The following is a 27,180-nucleotide window of genomic DNA, read 5'->3' on the forward strand; positions in this document are numbered from 1 at the left end:
TGTGCTGTAAAGGTCTGAGTCTACTAGTATTTTGAACTTAAATAAGAGCAATTGAGGATATGAAGACAGAGTTGACTAAAGTGAACTGGGAAATTAAGTTAGGGAGATAATATATATTGATGAGATGCAGTGGCTGATATTTAAGAAAAATACATTCCGGAGAGAGAGAGAGACTATAGCGGAGGGATGTAGCATCTGTGGCTAACTAAAGGAGTTAAAGATAGTATCAAATTGAAAGAATAAGTCTGCAATTCTGCAAAGATTAGTGGCAGGTTAGAAAATTGGACAGAGTATAAAAAAGCAGTTGAGAATGGCTTAAAAAATAATAGGGAGGGAAAAATTAAAGAATGAGAGAAAGCTAGCTAGAAATATAAAAAACAGTAACAGTAAGTAAAATGAATGTTGGTCCTCTTACTTACTTATTTATTAATATATAATATTTTATATATATATATATATATATATATATATATATATTGGTATCGACAGAGAGATATTGGTATTGACAGAGAGATAAGTGTGTCTGGGGATTTAATTATGAAAAGTAAGGTAATGGCAAATAAATTTCAGATATTTTGTATTTGCCTTCACAGTAGAGGATACAAATACCACCTCAGAAACAAGTGTCCAACAAGAGGTGAGAGGGAGTTAAGAACTTAAAACAATTCCGATCACCAGGGAAAAATTATTGGGACTAAAAGCTGACAAGTCTGCAGGTTCTCATGGACTTCATCGTAGAGCCTTAAAAGAAGTAGTTGCTGAGGTATTAGTTGCATTGGTTTTAATTTTCCAAATTCCTAGATTCTGGAAAGTTTCCATAAGATGTAGGAGCTGAAGTAGGCTATTCAGCCCATCGAGTCTCCTCTGCTATTCAATGAGATCATGGCTGATAAGACTATAAGACATAGGAGCAGAAATTAGGCCATTCGGTCTATCGAGTCTGCTCCACCATTCTATCATGGCTGATAAGTTTCTCAACCCCATTCTCCCGCCTTCTCCCCATAATCTTTGATTCCCTTACCAATCAAGAACCTATCTATCTCAGTCTTAAATACACTCAATGACCTGGCCTCCACAGCCTTCTGTGGCAATGAATTCCATAGATTCACCACTCTCTGGCTAAAGAAGTTTCTCCTCATCTCTGTTCTAAAAGGTCTTCCCTTTAATCTGAGGCTGTGCCCTCGGGTCCTAGTCTCTCCTACTAATGGAAACATCTTCCCCACGTCCACTCTATCCAGGCTTTTAAGTATTCTGTAAGTTTCAATCAGATCCCCCCTCACCCTTCTAAACTCCCATCAAGTATAGACCCAGAGTCCTCAAACGTTCCTCATATGTTAAGCCTTTCATTCCTGAAATCATTCTTGTGAACCTCCTTTGGACCCTCTCCAGGGCCAGCACATCCTTCCTGAGATACCGGGCCCAAAATTGCTCACAATATTCTAAATGCGGTCTGATCAGAGTCTTATAAAGCCTCAGCAGCACATCCCTGCTTTTATATTCTAGTCCTCTCGAAATAAATGCCAACATTGCATTTGCCTTCCTAACTACCGACTCAACCTGCAAGTTAACCTTAAGAGAATCCTGGACTAGGACTCCCAAGTCCCTTTGCACTCCAGATTTCTGAATTCTCTCCCCATTTAGAAAATAGTCTATGCCTCTTCTTCCTACCAAATGCATGACCTCACACTCGGCCACATTGTATTCCATATGCCAGTTCTTTGCCCATTCTCCTAACCTGTCCAAATCCTTCTGCAGCCTCCCCACCTCCTCAATACTGCCTGTCCCTCCACCTATCTTTGTATCATCTGCAAACTTAGCCAGGATGCCCTCAGTTCCTTCATCTAGATCATTAATGTATAAAGTGAAAAGTTGTGGTCCCAACACTGACCCCTGCGGAACTCCATTAGTCACCGGCCGCCATCCTGAGAAGATCCCCCTTATCCCTACTCTCTGCCTTCTGCCAGACAGCTAATCTTCTATCCATGCTAGTACCTTGCCTCTAACACCATGGGCTCTTATCTTACTGAGTGGCCTCCTGTGCGGCACCTTGTCAAAGGCCTTCTGGAAGTCCAAGTAGATAACATCTATTGGCTCTCCTTTGTCTAACCTACTTGTTACCTCCTCAAAGAATTCTAACAGATTTGTCAGGCATGACATCCCCTTGATGAAACCATGCTGACTTTGCCCTATTTTACCATGCACTTCCAAGTATTCTGAAATACTTCATCTGAGGATCCTCAACTCTACTTTCCTGCCTTTTCCCCATAACCCTTGATTCCCTTACTGATTAAAAATCTGTCTAAGCCTTGAATCGACTTAACAACCCAGCTTCCAGAATCCTCTGCAGTAAAGAATTCCACAGATTCACTACCCTCAGAAGAAATTCCTCCTCTATCTGTTTTAAATGGGCAACCCCTTAATCTGAGATTATGCCCTCTGGTCCTAGACTCTCCCATAAGGGGAAACAATCTCTCAGCATCTACCCTGTCAGGCCCCCTAAGAATCTTATATGTTTCAATAAGGCCGCCTCTCATTCTTCTAAACTCCAATGAGTACAGGCCCAACCTACACAACCTCTCTTCATTAAAAAAAAATCCCTCCATACCCGGACTCAACCTAGTGAACTGGACTGCCTTCAACGCCAGTATATCTTTCCCTATCCTTATCTAAGGCGACCAAAACTGTTCCCAGTATTCTAGGTGTGGCATTGTATAGTTTTAGCAAGACTTCCCTATTTTTATACTCTATTCCCTTTGAAATAAAGGCCAACATTCGATTTGCCTTTCCCATTACCTGTTGAACTTGTATGTTAGCTTTTTGGGATTCATGCACAAAGTCTCCCAAATCTCTCTGTGCTGCAGCCTTCTGCAGTCTTTCTCCATTTAAATAATATTAAGCTCCTCTTCTTCCTGCCAAAGTGCGTAACCTCACATTTTCCCACATTAAATTCCATCTGCCACATTTTTGCCCACTCACTTAAGCTGTCTATATCCCTCTGTAGACTCCTTGTGTCATCCTTACCACTTGCCTTCCCACCTATTTTTGTATCATCTGTAAATCTGGCGATAGTACATTCACTTCCTTCTTCTAAGTCATTGTTATGTATTGTAAATAATTGAGGCCCCAGCACTGATCCCTGTGGCACTCCACTACTTACAGGTTGCCATCCTGAAAATGCCCCCCCCCCCCACCGATCCCAACTCTGTCTTCTATTAGTTAGCCAATCCTCTCTCCATGCTAATATACTACACCCAACATCGTGGGCTCTTATCTTATTATATTGCTGTGCGGTACCTTATCAAATGCTTTTTGGAAATCCAAATATATTATACCGACTGGTTCCTCTTTATCTACCCTGCTAGTTACCTCCCCAAAGAGTTCTCATAAATTAGTTAGGCATGATTTCCCCTATATGAAGCCATGCTGTATGATTAGATTATGTAATTCTAAATGTTCTGGTATTCCATCCTTTATAATAGACTCTAACGTTTTCCCAATGTCAGATGTTACGCCAACTGGTCTATAGTTACCTGTTTTCTGTCTCCCTCCCTTTTTGAATAAGGGTGTTACATTGGCAGTTTTCCAATCCTCTGGGACTTTTCTAGAATCTTAGGACTCTTGGAAGAATATACCAGTGCATCCATTGTCTCTGTAGCTACTTTAATATCGTAGGATGCAACCCATCAGGTCCAGGAGACTTATCGGCCTTTAGCCCCATTAGTTTCCCTAGTACTTTTTCTCTAGTGATAGTTATTGTATTTATTTCCTCCCTTCTTTTGCCCCTCGATTATTTAGTATTGGAATGCTATTGATGTCTTCTACTGTGAAGACTGAAGCAAAGTATTTATTCAACTCTTCTGCCATTTCCTGGTTCCCCATTATTATTTCCCCAGCATCATTCTGTAAGGAGCCTATGTTCACTTTGGCCTCTCTTCCTTTTTATATATTTACAGAAGCTCTTACTGTCCGTTTTTATATTACTTGCTAATTTACCCTCAAAGTTTATTTTCTCCCTCTTTATTATCTTTTGTTTGCTTTTAAAACTTTCCCAATCCTCTGGCTTACCATTAATGTTTGCCACATTGTATGTTTTTTTACTTTCAATTAGATACTATCCCTAACTTCCTTGGTTAACCGTGGTTGGCTTATCTCCTTCCTCACTGGGATATATCTTTGTTGTGACTCATGAATGATTTTCTTAAAACATCTTCCATTGTTCATCAGCCATTTTTTCTGCTAAAATCCTATTCCAGTCCCCTCCAGCCAACTCTGCCCTCATTTCTTTATAATTATCCTTATTTAAGTTTAGCACAGTTGTTTCCGACCCAAGTTTCTCATTCTCAATCTGAATGCTAAATTCTACCATGTTAAGGTCACTGTTCCCTAGGGGATCTTTTACTCTGAGATCATTTATTAAACCTGCCTCATTGCACATTACCAGATCCAAAATAGCCTGATCCCTGGTTGGATCCACAACATATTGTTCTAGGACACTGTTCCGAATACACTCTATGAATTCTTGCTCCTGGCTACTTCTGCCAATTTGAGTTTCCCAATCTACATGAAGATTAAAGTCACCCATGATTAATGTACTGTCTTTTTTTACATGCTCTCATCTCCTGATTTATTCTCTGTCCTACAATATAGCTACTGTTCAGGGGCCTATAGACTACTCGCACCAGTGTTGTCGTCTTCACCTTGTTATGTCTTTTCTCCACCCATACGGATTCTACATCTTCAGATCCAAGATCGTTTCTTGCTATCGTACTTATTCCATCTAAATGTACTAACTTTGTACCAACAAAACTACCCCACCACCCTTTCCTTCTTGCCTGCCCTTTTGAAAAGTCACATACCGCTGAATATTTCCGTCAGATTGGAAAATAGTGAATGTAACTCCTCTGTTCAAGAAAAGAGGGAGACAGTAAGCTGGAGACTGCAGGCCAGTTAGCTTAACACCTGTCACAGGAAAAATGCTGGAATTTATTATTAAGGAAGCTATAGTGGGGCATTTAGAATATCTCATTGTGATCAGGCAGAGTCAGCATGATTTTGTGAAAGGGAAGTCACGTTTGATTAATTTACTAGAGTTCTTTTGAGGAGGTAAGAAGCAATGTTGGTAAAGGGGACCCTCTAGTTGTGGTGTACTTGGATTTCTAGAAAGTATTTGACAAAGTGCCACATCAAAGGTTATTAGACAAAATAAAAGCTCGTGGTGTAAGAGGTAACACATCAGCATGGATAGTGGATTGGTAGCTAACAGGAAACAGTAGGGCTAAATGGGTCATTTTTGGGTTAGCAAGATGTAATGAGTGGAGTGCCACAGGCATCAGTGCTGGGGCCTGAACTGTTGACAAATCTATATTAATGACTTGAATGATGGGACCAAATGCATGGTTGCTAAATTTGTTGATGACAGAGGTAAGAAAGTAAGTTGTGAAGAGGCTGTAAGAAGCCTGCAAAGGGATATAGACAGGTTAAGCGAGTGGGCAAAAATTGGCAGATAGAGTATAGTGTGGGAAAATGTGAACTTGTCTATTTTGGCAGGTAGAATAAAAAAGCAGCATATTATTTAAATGGGAAGAGATTACAGAACTCTTGAGGTACAGAGGGATCTGGGTGCCCTGCTGCATGAATCACAAAATAGTTAGTATGCAAGTACAGCAAGTGATTAGGAAGGCAAATAGAATGTTGTCACATATTGCAAGAGGAATGGAATATAAAAGTAGGGATGTTTTGCTACAGTTTTACAGGGCATTGGTGAAACCACATCAGAGTAGTGTGTACAGTTTTGGTCTCCATATTTAGGAAAGGACATAATTGCATTAGAAGCAGTTCAGAGAAGGTTCACTCGACTAATTCCTGGAATGAAGGGGCTACCCTCGAAGGAAGATTGGATAGGTTGGGCCTGTATCCATCGGAGTTTAGAAGAATAAGAGGCAATCTTATTGGAACATATAAGATCATGAAGGGGCTTGACAGGGTCAATGCTGAAAGGACATTTCTCCCTGTGGGAGAGTCTAGAACTAGGGGACACCATTTAAAAAGAAGGGGTCACCCATTTAAGATGGAGATGATTTTTTTTTTCCTGAGGATCATGAGTCTGGAACTCCCTTCCCTAGAGTAGTGGAGATAGGGTTATTGAATATTTTTAAGGCTGAATTAGATTTACTCCCCCGTCAATCAAGAATCTAAGGGTGTAGGGGATAGGAAGGAAAGTGGAGCTGAGGCCACAATCAAATCAGCCATGATCTTATTGAATAGCTGAGCAGGCCCGAGGAGTGGAATGGTTTACTCCTGCTAATTTGCATATTTGTTTGGCACTCGTCAGGTCAACGCCATTCTTATCCCGGGGTCAAGAACCCTGGGGGTATAGTCTCGCCTGCAGAGCTGCTGGCCAATCTGCTGCTGGTATGACACGCACCCCAGGGTCTCATATTGATGCTGGGTCCCAGGCCACAGGTGAATGATGGCGTGAGGGGGCTTTGCGGGGTGGGGATAGTGTGGTTGCAGGGTGTTGGGTCAGAAGCAAGGGGTGTGGCTCTGAGCAGCCCTTTCTCTTTCCTGATGTTGGGTCCCTTGAGGCATCAAATGCCTTTGAATGAGACCATCTTTCCCCCTACCCTGCTGCCTGTCACTGGGTTAATACCAGCAGCAGCAGAATGAGGCCCTTAAGTGGGCACTTAAGGGACTCTATTGGCAACAAGGCAGGAAGGCCATCCACAAGCCTTCCCACCAGGAACCTAATCAGGATGGAGGCGGCTCCTGTGTGATATATAAACCATGACCTAACCTCCCTGGTTTCCCCTCCCCCACCCCATCCCACCCAACTCACCATTAGTGATTAGTACATCACAACAGTGACTATACTTCAAAAGTAGTTCATTAGCTGTAAAGCGCTTGTTGTGTAAAACTGTATCTAAATGCCACTCTTCCTTTCATTTCTGTAACCTTTCTGTAGCAACACCATTTATGGGATCTGTTAGTCGCATGGATATTCATGATGCATTCAATTTATGGAGTTTAGTGAAACTGAGTGGTAAAGAGCCTGAAAAATTGGTTCCTTATTGTACCACAATCCTTTGTGCTGTGTTTTCAGTGGAGTTGACATCAGTGTAAATATTAATATGATGTATTTTCTGGTTCTGTCAGCCCTGGTTAAAAATCTTAAAAATTGCCATCAACAGCAATTTGCACTGGTTTGTTGAGCCTGAGTTATCTTTAGAAACCAGACAGAGAATCAGAACCACCAAAATGAATGCCAAAGAGCCCCAGCAGCAGTTGATGTTTTATTTGAGAAATACTGAACTCTGTTATCACCTTAAGGTGTTTTGCTAGATTATTTTTAGAAAAAGGTTATAGTGTTTATGATAGCATTTGGTTTACTAAAGGAAAAAAGCGAAATCCGCTATGTAATAAAATCATTAACACCAAAATACCTGTGGTGGGGCATGTCACAAATAAAACATAGGCCAGAATTTTTAACTCATCGGGTAGGTATGAGCCTGGCCTGAACGAGCGTAAAATGATGCACGATGATGTCTGGCAAGCGTCTATTTCGGTTGGCGGGTGTACGCGGGAGTCAGCAGCTCGCCTGCCCACAATTAAAAGGCCTATTAAGGCCATTAATAATGTATTTGAAGTTAACTTTTGTTGTCTGTCCAACCTTATGGTTGGCGGGCAGGTGAAAAGGCCAAGCGGCCTTTGCATTTTAGTGAAACCTCATCCACAGGTGGGATGAGGTTTTGATCTGTCATTTTAAAAAAAAAAAATTGTACTAATTTCTAACATGCCCCTGCTCGTGACAGTGTCACATGAGCGGACATTTTTTTTAACACTTTAAAACTCTCTTTTCATTTTTTATATCTACATCTCCGAGGCAGCTCTGTGTCTTGGAGCTTTTCCAACGCGCACCTGCATGCATGTGCAAACTTGTGCGCTCGCCCTCTTCTTTTCTCTCACCAGCCCCCCACACACCCCACCCCAAACAGGCAATGCTGAGTGCTGAAGTACACATTTCACGCTTTAATTAGTCCACCAGCGTGAAATCGCGGTCTGGTCCCGATCGTGGGTGGTGGTCGGCTTCCCGCCTGCCCCCACCGAGCCCGCCTGAAGAGGGCAAAATTCTGCCCATAATATCTTTGGGAGAAGGGGTAAGGAAATTTAGTGAAATCTGAATCAGCTGGATTTCTGCCCATTATGGTAGCCATCTGAGATTCTAATTAGTGTGAAGGCTGGGTGAATGTTCTGCACTGCACCCCTTAAGTCTGCTTTGAAGGTATGATGGGGGCATACCATGGCTACCCCACAAACCTTGTCTAGCAGTCATGGTTCTAAAGTCACGGTCCTAAGGTTGGCATGGATTCTTTCGTGAGCCTGCTAAAAGCCCCAAAGAACTTGCAAAATCAATGTGCTCAATTCAAGCAGGAAGTTCCGAAAGCTAAACAACTGTATGTTTCAGGTGTTCTTTAATTCTGATTTCATCCTTTTTAGGCTGCTAGACAAAACTTGAGAATGTCGCACTAATTGATGTGGAATGATTCAAAGTGTGGTTACCAGTTGTTTGGTACCAGTTGATCTGGGGTAAGAGAATAGTCTGGTTTGGGGGGGGCCGGTGGGGGGTGTGCTATGACCAGGTGAATGTGCAAGGGTCTGTGGGGTTGATTGCCTCCTGAGGAGTGAAATGAGGGTGAGCGTGGTAGGAGGGAATGGTGAGAATGAGATAGGATAGGGTTGGGAGAGTGAGGGTGCGAAGGGGGAATGCAGGTGGAGGACTCGAGGCCTGTAAATGAAGCCAAAAGAGACCATTGCACATTATTTGATGAAAGAGAATATATTTTCAGATTATAAAGTGACAAAATGTGTTCAGCCGTGCAACCAATTGTGATCAGAATTTAATAACTTTCCTAGGCCTAACACTTTTCTATTTAATAACTTTTCTAGGCCTAACGCCTAGTGGGAGGGAAACGGGACGGGACCCTGGCTTGCTTTAGCTGTCCTCCTATGGACCAGCTGCTCCCCCTGCAGTGACAGAGGATGAGGTTAAAGGGGTTACAGGCAAAGAAGAGGATAGCCTCTGAAATTCCTGAGTAGATGACTCTGGGGTGTCCAGCTCTTCCTGCCTTCAGGTGCCCGAGGGCCCCGGCCTGACACCTTGAGGGGAAGGAGTAACGGGGACGTTGAGATGCCCTTTTTCTCTCTCGCATTACCACTGCAGAAACTTACCTGCAGTGGAGTGCAGGTCTGCATGCATCTCCAAGTTCTGCTGGACCAGGGCCTCCATCGCATCCGCCACCCTTCCCGTGGTGACCTCCATGCACGCACATGTGGACACCACTTCATCAGAGAGCGGGTGACGCAGTCCGACTCGTGTGCCGCTCTGTTGACGTCTTCCAACACCTCTGCATGACACTCTATGATGAGTTGGATGGCCAAATCCAGTGGCTTATCACCTGACTCAGACCTCACAGATGCCTCTTCTCCAGCAGTCCTCAGAGTGCAAGGGAGCTCGGCTGAACGTGTCTCCTGTGTATGCCTGGCCGTGCGGTGACCACCAGATTGTGAACCCGAGCCTGCTCTAGATCTAGGTCCCACCGAGGTGTGTCTGTGTGCGCTGGTGGAGGGTGTGGGTAAGCGCTGTGATGGTTCTCCAGGTTGCATGTTTTCAGCTCTTCAATGGAGGAGGTGTCCTCTTGGCTGGAGGTGAGGACCTGGATGGAGTGGAGGGTGTCAGTCACTTGGCAGACCTCCCTGTGAACCAAAGTAGAGATAATTAGTGCGTAGCAGCAGAGTCAAAAGTAGGAGAGAGAGAGCACTCAGTTGCGTTGAGCGAGGGATGATCTTGTACAGGATCCTCACGTTAGTTTTGCCGCCAACCTCACAGTTGCCGTGGCACAGTTCACATCCTCGCCAGTCAGCATGAAGGCATGTTTCACAAAATGAGGCCGCTCCACCCCAGGTCTGGGACCTCTCCAAGGTGTTGTCAGCCAGCTTCTCCTGCATGAAAACAGGTGGAGAGTGTGAGAGCAGGACACATGGCACTGTGCGGAACGTTTGTGTGGTGAGCGGAGCCATGGATGGGATGAGGACACGAGCTCCAGAGGATATGAGCTTGATGCAAATGTGAGGGTGTTGTTAGTGGTGGTACCCCTTGAGGTGCGAGATCCCTGTGAATGTGTGATGGGTTTGAGAGTGTGAGAGTTGAGAGTGATGAGAAGAGTGCCTTACCCTGGCTAAACAGAGGAGACCATTCATCATTCATCCTCCTTTGGCACTAGGTGCCACCCTCTCTTGTAGGGTATAGGTGCTGACCACTGCTTCACTGCCTCCCATGCTGGATTGGTGACCTTGCTTACTCGTCTTCACTTGGAGTGGGGGGGCAGAGGACATCACAGTGCAGCTCCACGTTGTCCAGAAGGCATTTCAAGGACGCATTACTGAATTGGGGCTGCAGTCTTCTTGCCTTTTGGGACCATGTCTTCTGTGCAGCAGCCCTGGACTTGAAGCATCAGGTGTGTGTGTGACTGCACTTCGAATTTGGCGCCCAGCTTGAGGAAGCGACAAGGTAAAGGCGTGGCAGGTGAATCGGACGCTGCCTGCCAGCGAAACAGCGTGTTTCCTGGGAATGCATGATTAATGAGCTACTGCACTTAGTGCAAATCTGGGTCGATTCCGCCCTGAGTGAAAAATCCAGCAATAGTGCACTCTCAATAATCTCCTTTTAAATCCACTAAATTAAAAATTAAAATGAGACTTGATATCGACTTTTGTCCTGCAGAACTGGGCAATAAAGCAAAGTGTTAGAGGATTGCTAGTTGTACATGTTAAATACAGAAGTTGAGGGGAATAGTGCATTACATTTGTCAAGATTGTCATCTATAACTTTGCTTCAGTACGATGGCAAGTGTGGAACCCTGGTTATACATATTCAGACAGGAATCTGTAGGAGAGAATTGCATGGATCTGATAGATACCAGCATGTTCAGGTATATTAGAGATGGAATGGTAATTGACAAGGACAAAGGCATTGGGAGTGGATTTTTGAGGAGGAGCCATGACTGTGGTTCTGCAAATGATAGAGATGGTGTCTGTGAAGATGGAACTATGTACAGTATAATTTAGGATGGAAGCCAGAAAATTGGATGATGCAGTTTATTGGGAAACGGGTTGATAAAATACGAAGGAATAAGCTTGAAAATAATACGTGGAAAATGAAGGGATGGGTGGTGGTGATGTGGAGTTTACAAAATACATGCTTCAGCTATACAAATGCCCTTGTTTGACCACAGCTGTGAGTACTTCTGGTCACCACACCTTAGGAAGGTTAAATTGGCATTGGAGGTAGTGCAGTGTAGACTTACCAAGATGTTACCTGGACTCCAAAGGTTAATTTATAAAGTGAGATTACACAAACTAAGGTTGTATTCCTTGAAATTTAAAGTTAAGGGCGATTTAACTAAAGTTTTCAAGATATTAAGGGGAACAGAAAGGGTGAATAGAAAATATTTCCACTGGTTGGGGAGTCCGAGACAGGAGACATAGTCTACAAATTAGAGCCAGCCCATCCAGGAGTGAAATTAGAAAAAACTTCTACACACAAAGGGCAGTAGAAATTTGGAACTGTCCTCTGCAAATGACAATTGTTACTGGATCAGTAGTTAATTTTAAAACTGAGATTGATAGCTTTTTGTTAGCCGAAGGTATTAAGGGGTATGGGGCAAAGGCAAATATATTCGGTTAAGTTGCAGATTTGCCATTATCTCAGTGAATGGTGGAACAGATTCAATGACTAAATAGTCTACTCCTGTTCCCATAGTTGGCGCATGAGCAATTCATTTGACCCAACTAACCCATGCCGGTAATGCTCTATGCAAAACTCCTCCAAACCCTCTTCACCTAAATCCATCAACACATCTGTCTGTTCCTTTTTTCTTCTTGTTTATCCAGCTTTGCCTTGAAAGTGTCTCTGGTATTCTCCTCAACTGCGGGTAGCAAGTTCCACTTCATAACCACTTAACCATAGATGGGTTTGGCTAGTGGGCAAAAAATAGCAATGGAGGAAAAAGGGTTTAAAGGGAAGCTTACTTGATCATAAGACTGAAGTTATCACATGTATTGAAGAATAAGTCATAAACTATATTGCATGCCCAGCTCTGAATTGGCAGCTAGTGCAGTCATCAGAAAACAGGAAATTGTCCGTGGACAGCTTGGTCTTTGCTTAGGGTCAGCTCAGTGCAGCTTCCTATCCATGTGATAACTGATTTTGATGCCAGAATTGCCATCATGGAAGGTGTTGGAGAGCATGGTGGAGAAAAACGTGAAGGTTGGCACTAGCATGCACCCTTATTTAACAACATCAGCGACTGGGAATGGATCAGAAGACACTCCATCACCCAACACATGCAAGCATGCCTTCATGGAACCATCAAACCATTGAGATGGATTTCTCAGTGGCTGAGTTTCTCCATGCCATCCAAAGACCCTCATGGCTGACTGTGTCAAAGGCCTTGGTCAAGTCAACAAAAGTGGTGTAGAGGTTCATGTTTTGTTCTTGGCATTTCTCCTAGAGCTGTCTAACTCAGAGTGCGATATCAGTGGTTTCTCTGAAACTGCACTGACTCTCGTGCAGCAGATCCTGGTTGAGATGCTACGCAAAGCGATTCAGGAGGATCCTGGCAAAGGTTTTGCTGATGATGGAGAAGAGTGAGGTTCTTCCATTGTCGCAAGATTGGTGAGTTCCCTTCTGCTTGCACTGGTGGACAACAGAGGCAACTTTGTATTCTTGTAGGATGGTTCCTTCCCCACACACAAACTGAAAAAATTCAGTGAGCTACTTGGCTAGGCATTGGCCTCCAGCCTTGTAGACCTCAGCTGGGATAACATCAGCTCCAAGAGTTCTGGCGCTTGACAATGAAGTAATGTAACAGCCTGCTCCAGGAAAGCTTTATCTCGAGCCCAAGATTCAGCCCATGACCAGAGCCTAGCAGCAGTGGTAAGTTCACTTAGCTTGGCAGCACACTATCTCCTGAGCTGTCTGTGTTGATGACGAGACAAATGCAAGAATTGCTGAAGTATGTGTAGCCTTTGGCAGACTTCAAACATCAGTCTGGGAGCAAAGAGAAGTAAATCTGCCTACCAAACTGAAAGCCTAAGGAGCAATAGTCATTTGCACTCTACTCTACATATGTGAGACTTAGACTGTGTCATGCCAAGATGCTCAATCACTTTTCACTTGAGCTGCCTTTGGAAGCAGGACAAAATACTAGAAACTGAGGTGCTCACCTGTCAAGTAGCCACACCAAATTGAGTTAGTCACAACTAGGTTGGGCTGGTCATGTAGCCAGAATGCCCGACACTCGCTTACCAAATCAAATCTCCTGTGGGGATCTTAAGTCTGGGGTGCAGTTTCATGGTGGTCAAAGGAAGTGCCACAAGGGCACTGTGAAGGCTTCACTCATGGGGTTTTGATATTGAACCAGGGTCTTAGGAGAAGCTCGCCCAGGATCGCTTCACCAGGTGCAACCAAGCATGTTTCAGAGCCAGAGGGAGGTAAAGAGAGGTAATCCCGAACCAACAATTCGTCTAAAACACACACTCCTGTGATATCCTGTCCTATCTGTAGCAGAACCTTTTGGGCGCAAATTAGCCTTGGTGTCCATCGGAATCCCACTAAACACTCCAGATGATAAGCATCTTCACCTCAAAGGATAAGCAAGAAGGCTCCCAATTTAGCAACAGCATTTCTCCCTGTTCCCAATTTTGATTTTATGTACAGTACCAGTGCCAGAATTTAGCACTCCTATGTCAATTGTAGCACAGTTCAATGCAGAGCAAAGTTTATGCACTAGGCATCCAATAACCCATGAGTGTTATTGCCAATTTAGTGCCGAGTTTCTGGAGATCCAACTCTTCAGAATATGGATTGAACCTTAACACATTTCACATAGCAACCTCACAACTAGCAGACATTCTTCCCAGAAATGATAGGCCTTATGTTACCTTGCCACATTTGTTATGCTGCAAATTCTTACCAAACTTTGCACTCCGTTAATCAATAAAATCTCCCCTTGGAGAAGTTTGCCTATCACACAAATGAGTAATGTGATATATAAATTTGTGCTAATGTGAGGCTAGGTATGCAGGCCGTACATTCCAAAGATTGGTGAATTGTATCAAACAGCATGTCCCAGCTGCTGTTTGTAACTGGCAAGGTACAGACCATACCCAACCAGCCCGTTCTTGCAAAACTAAAAATAGTGCCCAACATTAGATGTGATTCCGCGTTTGGACAACATTTGCTAAATAATCCTCAGTCCACTAAGAATTATGCAATTTAGGATTGTCAGTTGGGCTCAGTGTGGTGCATTTGCGTGTACTGGAAGCTACATACATAGGGGCCCTGTTCTTTGCAGACAGAAAGAACATGTACACACATTGCACCTGTTTCAGCTAAGCAAAATAGATGACAGCCGTTCACTGACTCATTCCTCAGGGCAATGCCTTGACCAGTCAGGGTCAAACTGCCTGTTTTAAATTTCAAACAATGCTTGGCAATTAACTGTCAGCCACCATCACTGGTGCATTCTCCATGACAATGCCTTTACCAATCCGAGTTCACTTGCCAACCAATCAGCATTCTCTTCTCATACAGTATAAATTGTTGTTTTCCCCTTATATTGGTATTCTTGCGAAGTGTTCTGATGAGTCCAAGTTAAAAAGCTTTGACATGTCTTTTTTTCAGCAATACTCAAATATGCGACTGTTTGTGTCGTAGAGCTATTGAGTGATTGTAAATTATTCATTAATAACTGGTTAAAATATAGTTTTAAATTAAAGGAAGAAATATTGTTAGCTTTAGTAAAATAATTGGTATTCTTTCAATCCTCCACACAGTGGTGCTGATGAGATGCTTTTCTACATATTCTATAAATTTATGCATTGTTAAAATATTATTTTATCAGTATCATTTTAAGTTGCTGCTGATGTTTTGCATAACATTAGAGGATGAATTTGTGATAAAGAATATTTGGAATAAATGGTAAGCAAATATAAAAATTTCAAATAATGGGTAGAATGTTATGATCCTCTGCCAGGGTACTTGAAGCTCAAAATACAGCGCTTGGCCGGCCTGCCTGCCCACCACCCCCCCCTCACCCTCAGCCCTCTGACCTGTCTTTCATTTTACGGAGGTCGGTGGAGGTGTCAGGCAGCCTGCCCACCCTCCCTTGAGCCTAATGAGGCCACAAATGCCTCATCCCATCCCCGCAGCTATTTGACCCACAGAAGGGCAGGCCAATGCCAAGCAGGTAACTCAACAGTTCTAGCTTTGTGGGATATTGTCAGAAGAAACAGATCTTTTTGGCCATAAGACATGCTGTACAGAAGATTATTCTGTAATAGATTGTTATCCCTTGTAGAACTTCTCCTTTATAGCAGGATATTGTAAATTATTATAGTTGATGTATTGCCTCTTTATATTACTTATACTCTCTAAAAAGTAAGATTGCAATTTTTAAACCAATGTTCAAGTTCAGAAATTTTACTGATGGAAAATATAAAATAACATGCATCAATTTTTAAAAAAAAATACCAATTTTGTCTCCACCTTGCCTCCAGAGTACTTACTTATTAGGGAATTACTTCACAGAAATTGGGCATTTGCCTGTACCTTCCTCTAGTTACCATTATTCAAGCCTGATCCTTCATGGTCCATGTTGACATGGTGTGGGAGGAAGGGAGAAGGGGATTCACACCTTAGCCAAATCCTGTCTTAACATAACATGGACAGACATCCACTTTCAGCATCTGCTAAGCAATCAGGACTACAACTTATATGAAACCAGAGAACTCGGAGGAGAAAGCAGGTAGCATGTGACTGTTGGCAAGAAACTGCAGCACTTGATAAATTAAACAGAAGGCTTTTTTAATGTAATATAGAAATTTTTTGATCTACTGAAATGTGTAATACAGACCTTTTGGCGTCACTTTGTTTCCATAGCAATTGAGGTTTTCCATATTGTATTTCATATTTCATATGTGTTGTATTTGAGAAAAAATGATTTTTGTTGCAGTGCTGTCTTTCCTTTAAATGTAATGTTTTCCAGTGCATTCTACTCCATTAGAAGTACTAATGCTATTTTCATACTTTTTAAATAACACCACACAAATTGGAATAAAAATGGCGCAAAATTGAATTTTAATCTTTTACAGCTGCTATCTCTGTCAAATCTGTTCTATCTGGTGGTTTAGCTGTACAGCAAAATAGACACCTCCAGCAAAAAGGCTGGAACCAACAGCAACAACCTGTGTTTCTATAATGCCTTTACCATAATGAAATATCCCAAGGCACTTCACACAAAACCATGCAAGGAGATATTAAGCCAGATGACCAAAAGCTTGGTAATGCAGGTAGATTTTAAGGAATATTTTGCGAGGTTTAAAGAGCGTGCACTAGAACTTGGGGCCTTGACAGCTGAAGGCATGCCATCGCAAATGAAGGGGGTCAAATCTGGGATGCTTGAGAACTGATTTAGAGAAGTGCAACTACTTTGGAGGGTTATGGGGCTAGAGGATATTCGAGATAGGGAAGGGGTGAAGCATTGATAGATTTTAAAACAAGGATGAGAATTTTAAAATTGTGGTAGTGCTTAACTCAGAGCTAATGTAGATTATTGAGCATGGGTGTCATGAAGCTATTAATGTATAAAATATTTTGCTTTTAAAATAGAGGTTTAGTCTGTGGGTGTGTCTTAATTTAATTAAAACCAGCTAATCTGGGTGCTTTGATGGGTACTAGTTTTGATATGGAAGAGAGATAACGTGCATTTGCATTTTTTGAATAGAGCATTCAAGAAGTGAGGTGAAAATTTGACACCTTTTCTACCAGCTACCAAGCGATATGTTTATATTACTAATAAAATTGGTATTATGAAAGGGGCTTCATTGTTAAAAGGTGAAGTTCAAAGAGGTTGTTGATACAATGAAAACACTAAGTGGGGCTGGTAGGTATAACTGCAGTAGTTTTTGGGTGTGCAGGCAGAAGCAACATAAGATCAAAAGGCAAGTGCAAGCCTCCAACTGGCTCCACAGTGAAAGAGCTTCATTTTGAATTTGTAAGGTGAAAATACTTTGCTTGGTGTTTGGTTAAATCTGTGGGTTGCTGTTGCCTTAATGGAGATTAGTTTGGGAATTTGTTAAAAGTTGTGATAGTAGCAATTTGTAGCCATGTGTACATATATTTTAACCTGTGTAGATTAATAAAATATTTCATTTAGTTTAATGTAAAACCTTGAACTAGTGGTCTGTTTCCTAACTTTAGAGCTGCATCTCAAACATAAGCACTTAAAATTATTGATTATGACAATGGGTGATAGGTGAATGGCATTTGGTGCTAGTTAAGACACAGGTAGCAGAGTTTTGGATTACCTCAAGATTATGGAGGGTAGAATATGAGAGGCAGGCTAGCTGTCTGTTGGAAGAGCCAAGTCTAGAGCCAACAAAGGCATGAATGAAGATTTTAACAGCAGCTAAGCTGAGTCATGGGCAAAGTAAGGCAATGCTATGGAAGTGGAAACAGGCAGTCTTATTGATGCAGATGTATGGTTGGAAGTTAATCTCTGGTTCAGATATGACATCAACATTGCAAACAATCTGGTTCAATCTCAAACATTTGCCAGGGAAAGAGGGATGGAGTGAGAGGCTAGGGAACAGAGTTTATAGTGGGAACCAAAGACAATGGCATCGGTCTTCCCAATATTTAATTGGAGGAAATTTCTGCTGATCTAGTACAGAATGTTGGCCTAGAAGTCTGTTAATTTAGAGACCATCAAGAGAGGTGGTACATAAACCTGTTCTGTTATTTCATGATGTGCAATGAAACAATGTGCAATGCCTTAGATCAATGTAATGATGCATGTCTCATTGCTTGTGCCAGTAGACAGTACACTGGTGGGTAGATAAATAAGTGTGTGCCATATTGTTCTTGTATTGCCTATCCGGTGTTTTGATTCATCCAAAACTTAAAACACAAATTTGCACGGGTGAACACCGTGGCTTAATGGCTTAATGAGGAGTGCACGGGAACATGCCAGGAGTGGCACCAGGCATGCTAAAAATGAAATGCCAAACTGGTGAAGGTACAACACAAGACCATTCGCATGCTAAACAGTGGAAGCGACATGTGATGCCAGAGCAAAGCGATCCTACAACCTGTGGATCAGATCGAAGTTCTTGCAGTCCTGCCATATTTTTTTGAAGCAATTTGTTGTGGAACTCACTGAGGTGGTTATTTTAGATCTGGTATTGTGCAATGAGGCAGGGTTCATTTGTAATGTTATCGTAAAAGTGGACATAATACAATCGAATTCCATTTTAAATTTGAAAACTACTTACTCTAGACCCAAACAAAAATTTAGGACTTAAACAAAGCCAATCACATCAGTGAGAGGAGAGCTGGCTAAAGTTGATTGGGAAAATAGACTAAAATGATGGTGATAAATGTTTCCCACTGTTTATTTAAAAAAAACAATTCAAAATGTTTTTCAGTGTAATGTGTCAAAAACACAGCAAACAAGATCCATCTGTGGCTTACTATGGAAGTTAAGGATGGTATTAGATTATAAGTGGAGGCTTATAATGTGGAAGTGGGTAGTGGCAAACCTGAGGATTGGGAGTTTTTTTTAGAAAACAGCAAAGGGTGACCAAAAAGTGGATAAAAAAAGAGAAAATAGAATGTGAGTAAACTAGCCAGGAATATCAAAACAGATTTTAACAGAACTTTTGTTAGTATATAAAGGAGAGTAGCTGAAATAAACATTGGTCACAATGAGGCAGAGACAGGAGAAATTATCATGGGAAATGAGGAAATGGCAAAGACATTGAGCAGATATTTTCTGTTTCCATAGTAGAAGACACAAATTGCATACCCAAAATAGAGAGTAACCCATGGGGCTAAAAAGAATCAGGAACTTAATGTAATTAATATCAGCAGAGGAGCAAGTATTGGAGAAATTTAAGAGAAAATCTGACAAATCCAAAGGATCTGATGGCCTAAACCTTAGGGCTCTAAAAGAGGTAGCTGCAGAGATGGTGGATGTGCTGGTTATGATTTTCCAAAATTCCCTAGATTCTAGAACAGTCTCAGTGAATTAGAAGTTAGCAAATGTAACACTGCTACTGAGGAAGAAGAAAGAGGAAAAGCCAGAACTATAAGCCAGTTAGCCTAACATCAGTCATCTGGAGAGTGCTGGAATCTCTTGTTAAAAAAGTTGTAACAATATACTTAGGAAGTCATAGAACACAATTTCATGAAAGGGACATAGTGCTAGACAAATTTATTAGTGTTTTTTGAGGATGTAACTGGTAGGGTGGTTCAAGGGGAACTAGGCTTTGTGACTCGTGGAGTGCCGCAAGGATCAGTGCTGGTGTTGCAGCTATTTATAATCTATATTAATGACTTGGATGAAGAGACAGTAATGTATCTAAGTGCTGACAATACAAAGCTAAGTGGAAGTGTAAGCTATGAGGAAGACAAAGAGGCTGCAAAGAGAAGGACAAATTGAGTGGGGAACAAGGTGGCAAATTCACTGTCAGGAAGGTGCGAGGCTATTCACTTTGATAGTAGGAATAGAAAAGCAGAATATTTTGAAACTTGCAAATGTTGATGTTCAGAGAGACTTGGGTGTACTTGTACAAGGAACACCAAGTTAGCATGCAAGTACAGCAAGCAATTAGGAAGACAAATACGTTGATTTTTATTGCTAGGGGATTGGAATACAAGAATAAGGAAGTCTTGCTACAATTGGAGTACTGTGCAATTTTGTTCTCCATATTTAAGGAAGGGTATACTTGCATTGGAGGTAGTGCAGCGAAGGGTCATTAGATTAGTTCCCAGGATGGGAGGGTTGCCTATGATGAGACACTGAGTAAATTGGGCCTGTACTGTGGAGTTTAGAAGAATGAGAAGTGATCTCATTGAAACATTCAAGATTTTGAGGGACTTGATAGAGTACACATTGACAGGTCTATGGCCAATTCAATTTACTCCATCAGGAAATGGCTGAAGGGATTGGATACAGCAGAGGCTAATGTCATGACTCACTGGGGATAGTGCCCTATAATATCAAGCCCCACTGTTCCCCGAGCTGCGACAAATGTGAAAAGTTTGACTAAACTACCAGATTGCCCCAAATCTAGCTAACTGTTTAATTTATTGTTAACAGAATACAAGCACCAGGTTTGTAAACTTCATAAGTAAATAACTGTTTATTGTCTTTAGTGGCAAAATAAAGAAAGAAATATGAACTGCTAACCTCTAATTCTATAACTTAAACTCTACCCCTTGTTAAATCCCTGTATACACAGACGCATAGGCACGACACGCAAGTGTGACATACAGGCAAAACATGGATTTTAAGGGTGAGATAAAGCAGTTCAATAGCACCAAGCCTGAGAACAGGATTAGTTGGGTTGATGTTGATTGCTATCCTCCAAATTCTTTGCGGCTTGTTGTTGATGACATGAGGTGGTCTCCCAGCACTTTCAGTCTGTGGTTCACTAGTTGGAAAACTGGTTTTTCAGTGTTTCTACTGGTGATTTTTTCCCCCTTTTTGCCTCTTGACAGGGGTTTTCAGAGACAGCAGGCTATAGAGATATGAGGAATAGCCAGTTAGCTACTATGGCAGAATTACCGGAATCTCTTAAATACAGGAGAGAGAGGTTTTAGGTCTTCCCTCTTTGCAGGCTAGGAGCTGTACTGTATCTCACAAAACCCTGGTCAGGAGCCAATTAAAATGCTATTGTCAGGCAGTTCCCCTTAGTCCAGGACTCCTTTCCAGTGCCATCCTGTTCTCTTATGGCACCCTTTGTTCCAGGATAGCAATGTTGTAAATATTCCTCATCCTGTTCCAGTGAACATGTCTTTCAACTGCAGCCATGCTAGTTTTTAAAGCCACAGTCCAAGGAAAATGAAAATAGGTTATTTACGCCAACAACATCCCAGTTGCTGTATTGAAGACTTATGCTCCAGAACTGACCACCGCCTAGCCAAGCTATTCCAGTACAGTTAAAACACTGGTATCTACCTGACAATGTGGAAAATTGCCTAGCTTTATCCTGTCCTCAAAAAGCAAGACCAAATCCAATCAAACCAGTTATTGCCCTCATCAATCTACTCCAAATCATCAACAAAGTAATGGACGGTAACAAAAACAGAATTACCTGGAAAAACTCAGCAGGTCTGGCAGCATCGGTGGAGAAGAGCAAAGTTGACGTTTCGAGTCCTCATGATCCTTCAACAGAACTAATGGCCAGTGTTGGCCTCCGTGCTTTCAAGCTTGTCATGATTGCGCCATATGCCTGTGAATTTATGGAAATGATGACTGTTTTTACTATTTGAAATAAAAGCATGGCAAATGGAAAATCTACCTTGACCGAAGATGGAATCCAGGGGGTCAGGTGACTTGTTGCAATCTCTGCACAGACAATAATTAACTCAAGTCTTTGGAAAGTCACTAAAATGTAAACGTCCATGGGTGAAGTGCTCTCTGTTGAAAAGGCATTGTGGATACAAAATCCTTCATGAATTTATAATTCCTGTTGTCAGGGTATTTACAGAAACTCAAATATAATGGTTCCGCCCTAGACTCCATGTTTGTGGAACTTGAAACCTAACAAAGAGAGATGGGGAGAAACCAGTTTACCATAAGCAGGTGTGAATAGCTGCCATTCATCCTCAATTGTGTGGCAATAGCATCTAACTTCGAATCATTTTTGTGGACAATGGAAGCATTGATTCAGTGGTCACATGGGCGAAACCTGGCTTGAGACAGCAAATCTTATTCCAAGGGCAGGCCAGAGACAAGTCAGTTGGGGCAAACAGGAAGAAGAACAGAACCGTGCATAAACAACCAGTCAACTTTGGCAGTGCGAGGGGTAGTAATTTGTTTCGTCTGCAAAAGTATATTTACTTTCTGCAGATGCTAGGCCACAACTTCTGAAAACCCTGAGACTTTCAACTTCTGTTCACCTTCAAAGATCCATGAGCAAGAATTCCATCCAAGCCTGCAACAATTTCATCTTAAAAGACTAATATAAACATGTGATTTGTTTCTTTGTTATTCCATTAATAACCTAAGTGTACATGTCATCTGGAAAACACATTTTCTTGTCTGTGTATTTGAGTGAGTGTTTTGTTGCATTCGGGGTGTTGTATGAATAAGCGTTTATCTTTTTGATTTAAAATTACCAGAAAGCGTGCTCTATGTCTATCCTTTAAAGTTTCAACACTAAGGATTTAAAAACTCCATCTAAAAATATACATCTTGTTGTGGGCAACAGAGGTGAGGGGGGAAAAAAAGGAGAAAAGCTATCCCACCACTGCTCCCCCTCTGTAACAAGCGGCACTTAGTCAGAAACACTAATATTTGGTTTTGGAGTCTGCCAGGGAAGATGGTTGTGATTTTTTTTTTGAGGCCAATCAATGATTGCAGCTCCAACAACACTGAAACTTGACAGCATCCAGGACAAGACAGCTTGCTTGGCACCCAATTCCCTTTAAAAATTCATACCCTCCACCACAGTGGCAGCAGTGTGCACCATCTACAAGATGCACTGCAGTAATTCACAAAGCCTCCTTTGATAGCACCTTCCAGACCTACGACCTCTGCCACCTAGAAGCATAAGTGCAGCAGACACAGGAGAACACTACCACTTATAAATTCCCCTGCAAGTTGCACGCCTTCCTGAATTGGAACTATGTTGCTTCTGCTTCACTGCCGCTGAGTCAACAACCTGGATCTCCCTTCCTAATAACAGGGTGGTTATATCTACACCTCAATGGATCAAAAAGGCATGTCTTCATCACCTTCTTAAGGACAATTGGGGATGTGCAACAAATGTTGGCTTTGGCAGCAACGCTCATATCCCATGAATGAATAAAAATATTGCATAATTCAGCACGTACATACCTTTAGTGATACTTTGTATGGTGGAAATATTTAATGTTCTGTAACCAATATAAGCAGCCTGAATGTAGCAATATTATTGAATACCATGTTTGTCCAATTAGCCCACCCAGAAAACAAGTTCTAGAATTGTACTACTTCAAATAGCATGTTAATGTGGATAAATAACTTGGCAAAATGTTGTATAATGGTATTGAATTCAACAAGTACAGGGTGTGCTTGGCAATAAATCGCTTTGGCGTTTAATCAGTACATAAGCTGTTTTTGTCCTTTTGCACTTTGGCGAAGCAGGCATTTTCATTTAAATGCAACCTGTTTCTAGTGTTCATGCCTGATTGATTTGTACACCTTTGTAACATCTAATAAAAGGAGTTAAGATGGGCTTTGTGGATTAATTTAGATCACATTGTGGATTTTAGGGTTTTTACTTCACATTGTTACTTTCAACTTTAACTGTGGAGCACATTAAGAATTTTGAAAGTTGGCAACAATTATTGCAGCACTGTATAGAGATGTCTTTTTAAATGTGGCTCAGGTTTCTATATCTCATACATCTGCATCAGTACTGTAATCCACAACTGATACCTGGCAAAATAGTTGGATTGTGCCTTTTCCCCATTTAACGCGGCTTGTAAATAGATTGGCACAGAATTTACATGTAATAAAGGTATTTGTGCAAGGGACAACTGTTCCTGAAACACAAAATCCAGATAGTTAGCTGTTTTCACTTGTGCATGCAATAGCAAAGTGAGTTTATATAAAAAAAAAGTTGATCTGTTGTCTCATTACATATTCTATCTATATAATTCATGTTGCTTCTTTTATTGAAGTGATATGCATATGAATTGAGCCTTGCTAGATTGAACACTGGTAAATTCCTTCTGTCATACAGATTCATTCAAATTATTTTGGTCCAATAATGATAAAATGATGGTTAAAAAGCATAGACTTTCAGTAAGTAAATAATTAGCTTGCACTTTAATATTTCAAATGCATTACACAGTAGTCTTGAGATATGACTCTTCTTAATCCGTAGCCATGAACTCAATTTGCAGCAAGATAACCTGTTAAATCTACTTTGCAGGTAGTAATGTTAATTGCCAGGCCTTTGATAAGGCCACACCATTGTTCATAGCAGCTCAGGAAGGCCATACAGAATGTGTTGAACTTCTGTTGTCAAATGGAGCTGATACAAACCTCTCCTGCAGTGAAGATGATTGGCAGTTGCCCATTCATGCTGCTGCCCAGATGGGAAAAGTCAAGTAAGTACTCATAGACTGAGTTATTAAAAAGGCATGTATTGTGAGCAGTGTGTGATTGGAAAATATATTTTTGCAATTGATATTATACATTGCTGCACAGCAGGTATGTGTAGGATTGCAAAACAGAATTGAAGATCATAAAGTTCCATTGTGATGGTAGTACTTATTCTTTTATGTTTTTGAAATGAATTTTAAAAGGCGAATGCATTATTTTTAAATTAAAAATTCAGAATTTTCCAAGGGAGCAAACCTAAAAAACCCTCCACTGCCACCCAGAAATACATCCCCTAATTCTGTGCCTTCAGCATTTCGATTTCACCCACAGGCACTTGCACATTTTCTCTTTGCAGTATAAGTGAAGGCAAGTTATGTATGCCTACTGTTTAAGTTACAAAGACCTTGTAATCCCTGCTTTCACATGACAGGATTGTTCTTAAATTGTCAATTTTTCAGGGGCATGCCAACTTTTTTTTGTTTTCTAAGTTGACATCTGTGCTTTTATACTTGGCATTTCATTGAGATTCACTGCTGCAGTGAATACACTTGGCAAGGCTAAATGGTTCTCTTAAATAGTCATAACCAAAACATGGTCTTAAGTTGGCCTCTGCAAAGATCTCACCCAACCTACTTTTTGAAACACCCTTTTATGACTTCCGTTACAAATTTATTTGAGTAAAATTTGAATACATTATGTTAGCTCATTATCATTCAAAGTCTTGTTGTAATATTTATAATTTAAGATGAGAACCAAGAGCATTTTTTCTTGTTTCTGTTGTTTGTGAATGCACATTCATTTCATAGTATGTATGGATTTCTGGCAGGGTGCTGGAATTCTTAATACCAATCACTGATCGAATATGTGATACAGGGAGGAATAAGGTGAGCCCAGTCTATTCAGCGGTGTATGGAGGACAGCAAATGTGTTTAAAAATGTTACTACAGGCAGGCTACAGTCCTAACGCCCAGGAGTGCCCATTGTATGAGTGTCTATCGCCATTGTGCATGGCTTTTTCTCGGAGGTAAGCTGTTCAACTTTTAGAGCTTTGATTTCAATTTCTGCAGAATTGTAAAAGACACATGCTGTGGTTATAGCTGCATAGATATTGCAATATTGTATTATATATATGTATATATGTATATATATATATGTATATATATGTGTAAATATGTGTATATATGTATATAAAATGGGACCATATTTTATGCTGAGTGGTGAACAAAGAGGGCCAGCCATTAATTGCACTTTGCCCACAGATTTTCCATAGAGTTTTGCATGTGATCAGAAAACTATTCCAATGCAGTGCTTTCTACAGGAGATCTGGCACCTGTGAACAGGGCAACTGTGAATTCCCTTAACCAATCAGATCGACGAATGGTTACTGAACAGCACAGAGTCTTGACCCGAAGCACAAGTTAGCGTTTTAATTCAATCATGTACATAAAGCAAATTAGAGAGGGGGAAAAATGGATTGAGAGAGATAAGAGACCAAGAGTAAAAGTTTTTGTTTACATTTAAATTTTATTAAATTCTCATTATTACAACAGCAGCGATTTGTATTTATGTGGCACTTGGGACTTTTTTTCAGCTTACAAGGGGCTTCACAGGACCATCACAAAACAAAATTGCCACGAGCCACATAAGGAGATGTTTGGCAAATAACCAAATGTATGGACCAACGTGTGCCTTAAAGGAAGAATAAGTGATAGAGAGATGGAGGAAATTCGAGTTTAGGCCTTAGCAGCTGAAGGCAATGACACCAATGGTAGAGCAAATAAAATTGGGAAAGCTCAGAGGCCAGAATTGGGGCAGCGCAGTTATATAAACATACAAAATAGGAGCAGAGTAGGCCATTTGGCCCCATCAGCCTGCTCTGCCATTCAATAAGATCATGGCTGATCTGTTTGTATTTCTAATTCCACGTTTCCATCTACCGCTGCTAACCTTGTGATTCCCTTGCCGAACAAGAATCTACCTACCTCTGCCTTAAAGATATTCAAAGACCCTGTCTCCACTGACTTCTGAGGCAGAGAGTTAACTGAAGGTTGTAGGGCTGGAAGAGATTAGAGATAGGGAGTGGTGAGTCCCTGAAAGGATTCTGAAACGCGGATGAGAATTTTAAAATTGAGGCATTCCTTGAGGGGAAACCAACATTGGTCACAGCAAACACAGGAGTGATGGTTGAGCAGGACTTGATGCGAGCTAGGACATGGGTAGTACAGTTTTGGATGGCCCCAAATGGAGGGTGGAGCCTGGAAGGCCAGCCATGAGTGCATTGAAGCAGTCAAGTCTAGAAGTAACAAAAGCATGGATGAGGAGGGATATTTTACCTTTGTCACAGTCACGTGGAATGTAATTTTTGACTTTGATAAGAGCTGTCTTAGTACTCTGGTGGGTGGAACCTGTTTAAGGATTTGAACATAGAGCTGTGGGAATACTAGGCATGGACCATTCATGGACTTTGGAGAGGAAAAGGGAAGTTAAAAATGGAGCATTAGTTTGCAGGGTTGGAGTGGTCAAGTTTTTTAAGGAGGGGCGTTGTTGGCATATTTGAACAAGACGGGGACAATACAGTAAAACCCCAATGAGTTGAATGCCATGGGATTTGCCCACAAATTTTCATTAAGCTGAGCTCTGTGATCACTGAGGAGGCTACATTCCCACATGAATGCATCTCCATGTAATCTGCCTACAAATACCATCTATGTCAAAAGCAACAGATTCAAATGCCAAATGAAACACAGTAAAGCAGTAAATGTGTGACGAGGAACTTATTCGATTTGTTCACATCTTACAATGGCCTCCGCTTGCATAAGGCCGGAGCTTTGCATTGAAAAATGTCGGGAGTTAGCTTTGGTAAAGCTCTAATCGTTTTTGCTTAGCTTGTTGTCTTCGGACGTACGTGATACAGTCCAGGGTGTCATCTGTGCTAGCAAATATGTTGTTGTGCTGCAGTGCA

At 41.5% G+C, this 27,180-nt stretch overlaps 1 protein-coding gene across 7 annotated transcripts in view; it reads left to right on the forward strand.

The window, feature by feature from the left end:
* The window catches only part of asb3 (ankyrin repeat and SOCS box containing 3), a 100,081-nt gene that overhangs the window by 33,770 nt on the left and 39,131 nt on the right, over positions 1–27,180 (forward strand). For all 7 annotated transcript variants that reach the window (XM_041217453.1, XM_041217478.1, XM_041217440.1 and 4 more), the window contains 2 exons: positions 24,046–24,223; positions 25,045–25,242. In XM_041217453.1, the coding sequence (XP_041073387.1) occupies positions 24,046–24,223; positions 25,045–25,242 (376 nt within the window). The remainder of the gene's footprint in view (positions 1–24,045; positions 24,224–25,044; positions 25,243–27,180) is intronic.

This window comes from Carcharodon carcharias, chromosome 2 (assembly GCF_017639515.1).
Source record: "Carcharodon carcharias isolate sCarCar2 chromosome 2, sCarCar2.pri, whole genome shotgun sequence".
Classification (NCBI taxonomy): Eukaryota; Metazoa; Chordata; class Chondrichthyes; order Lamniformes; family Lamnidae; genus Carcharodon; species Carcharodon carcharias.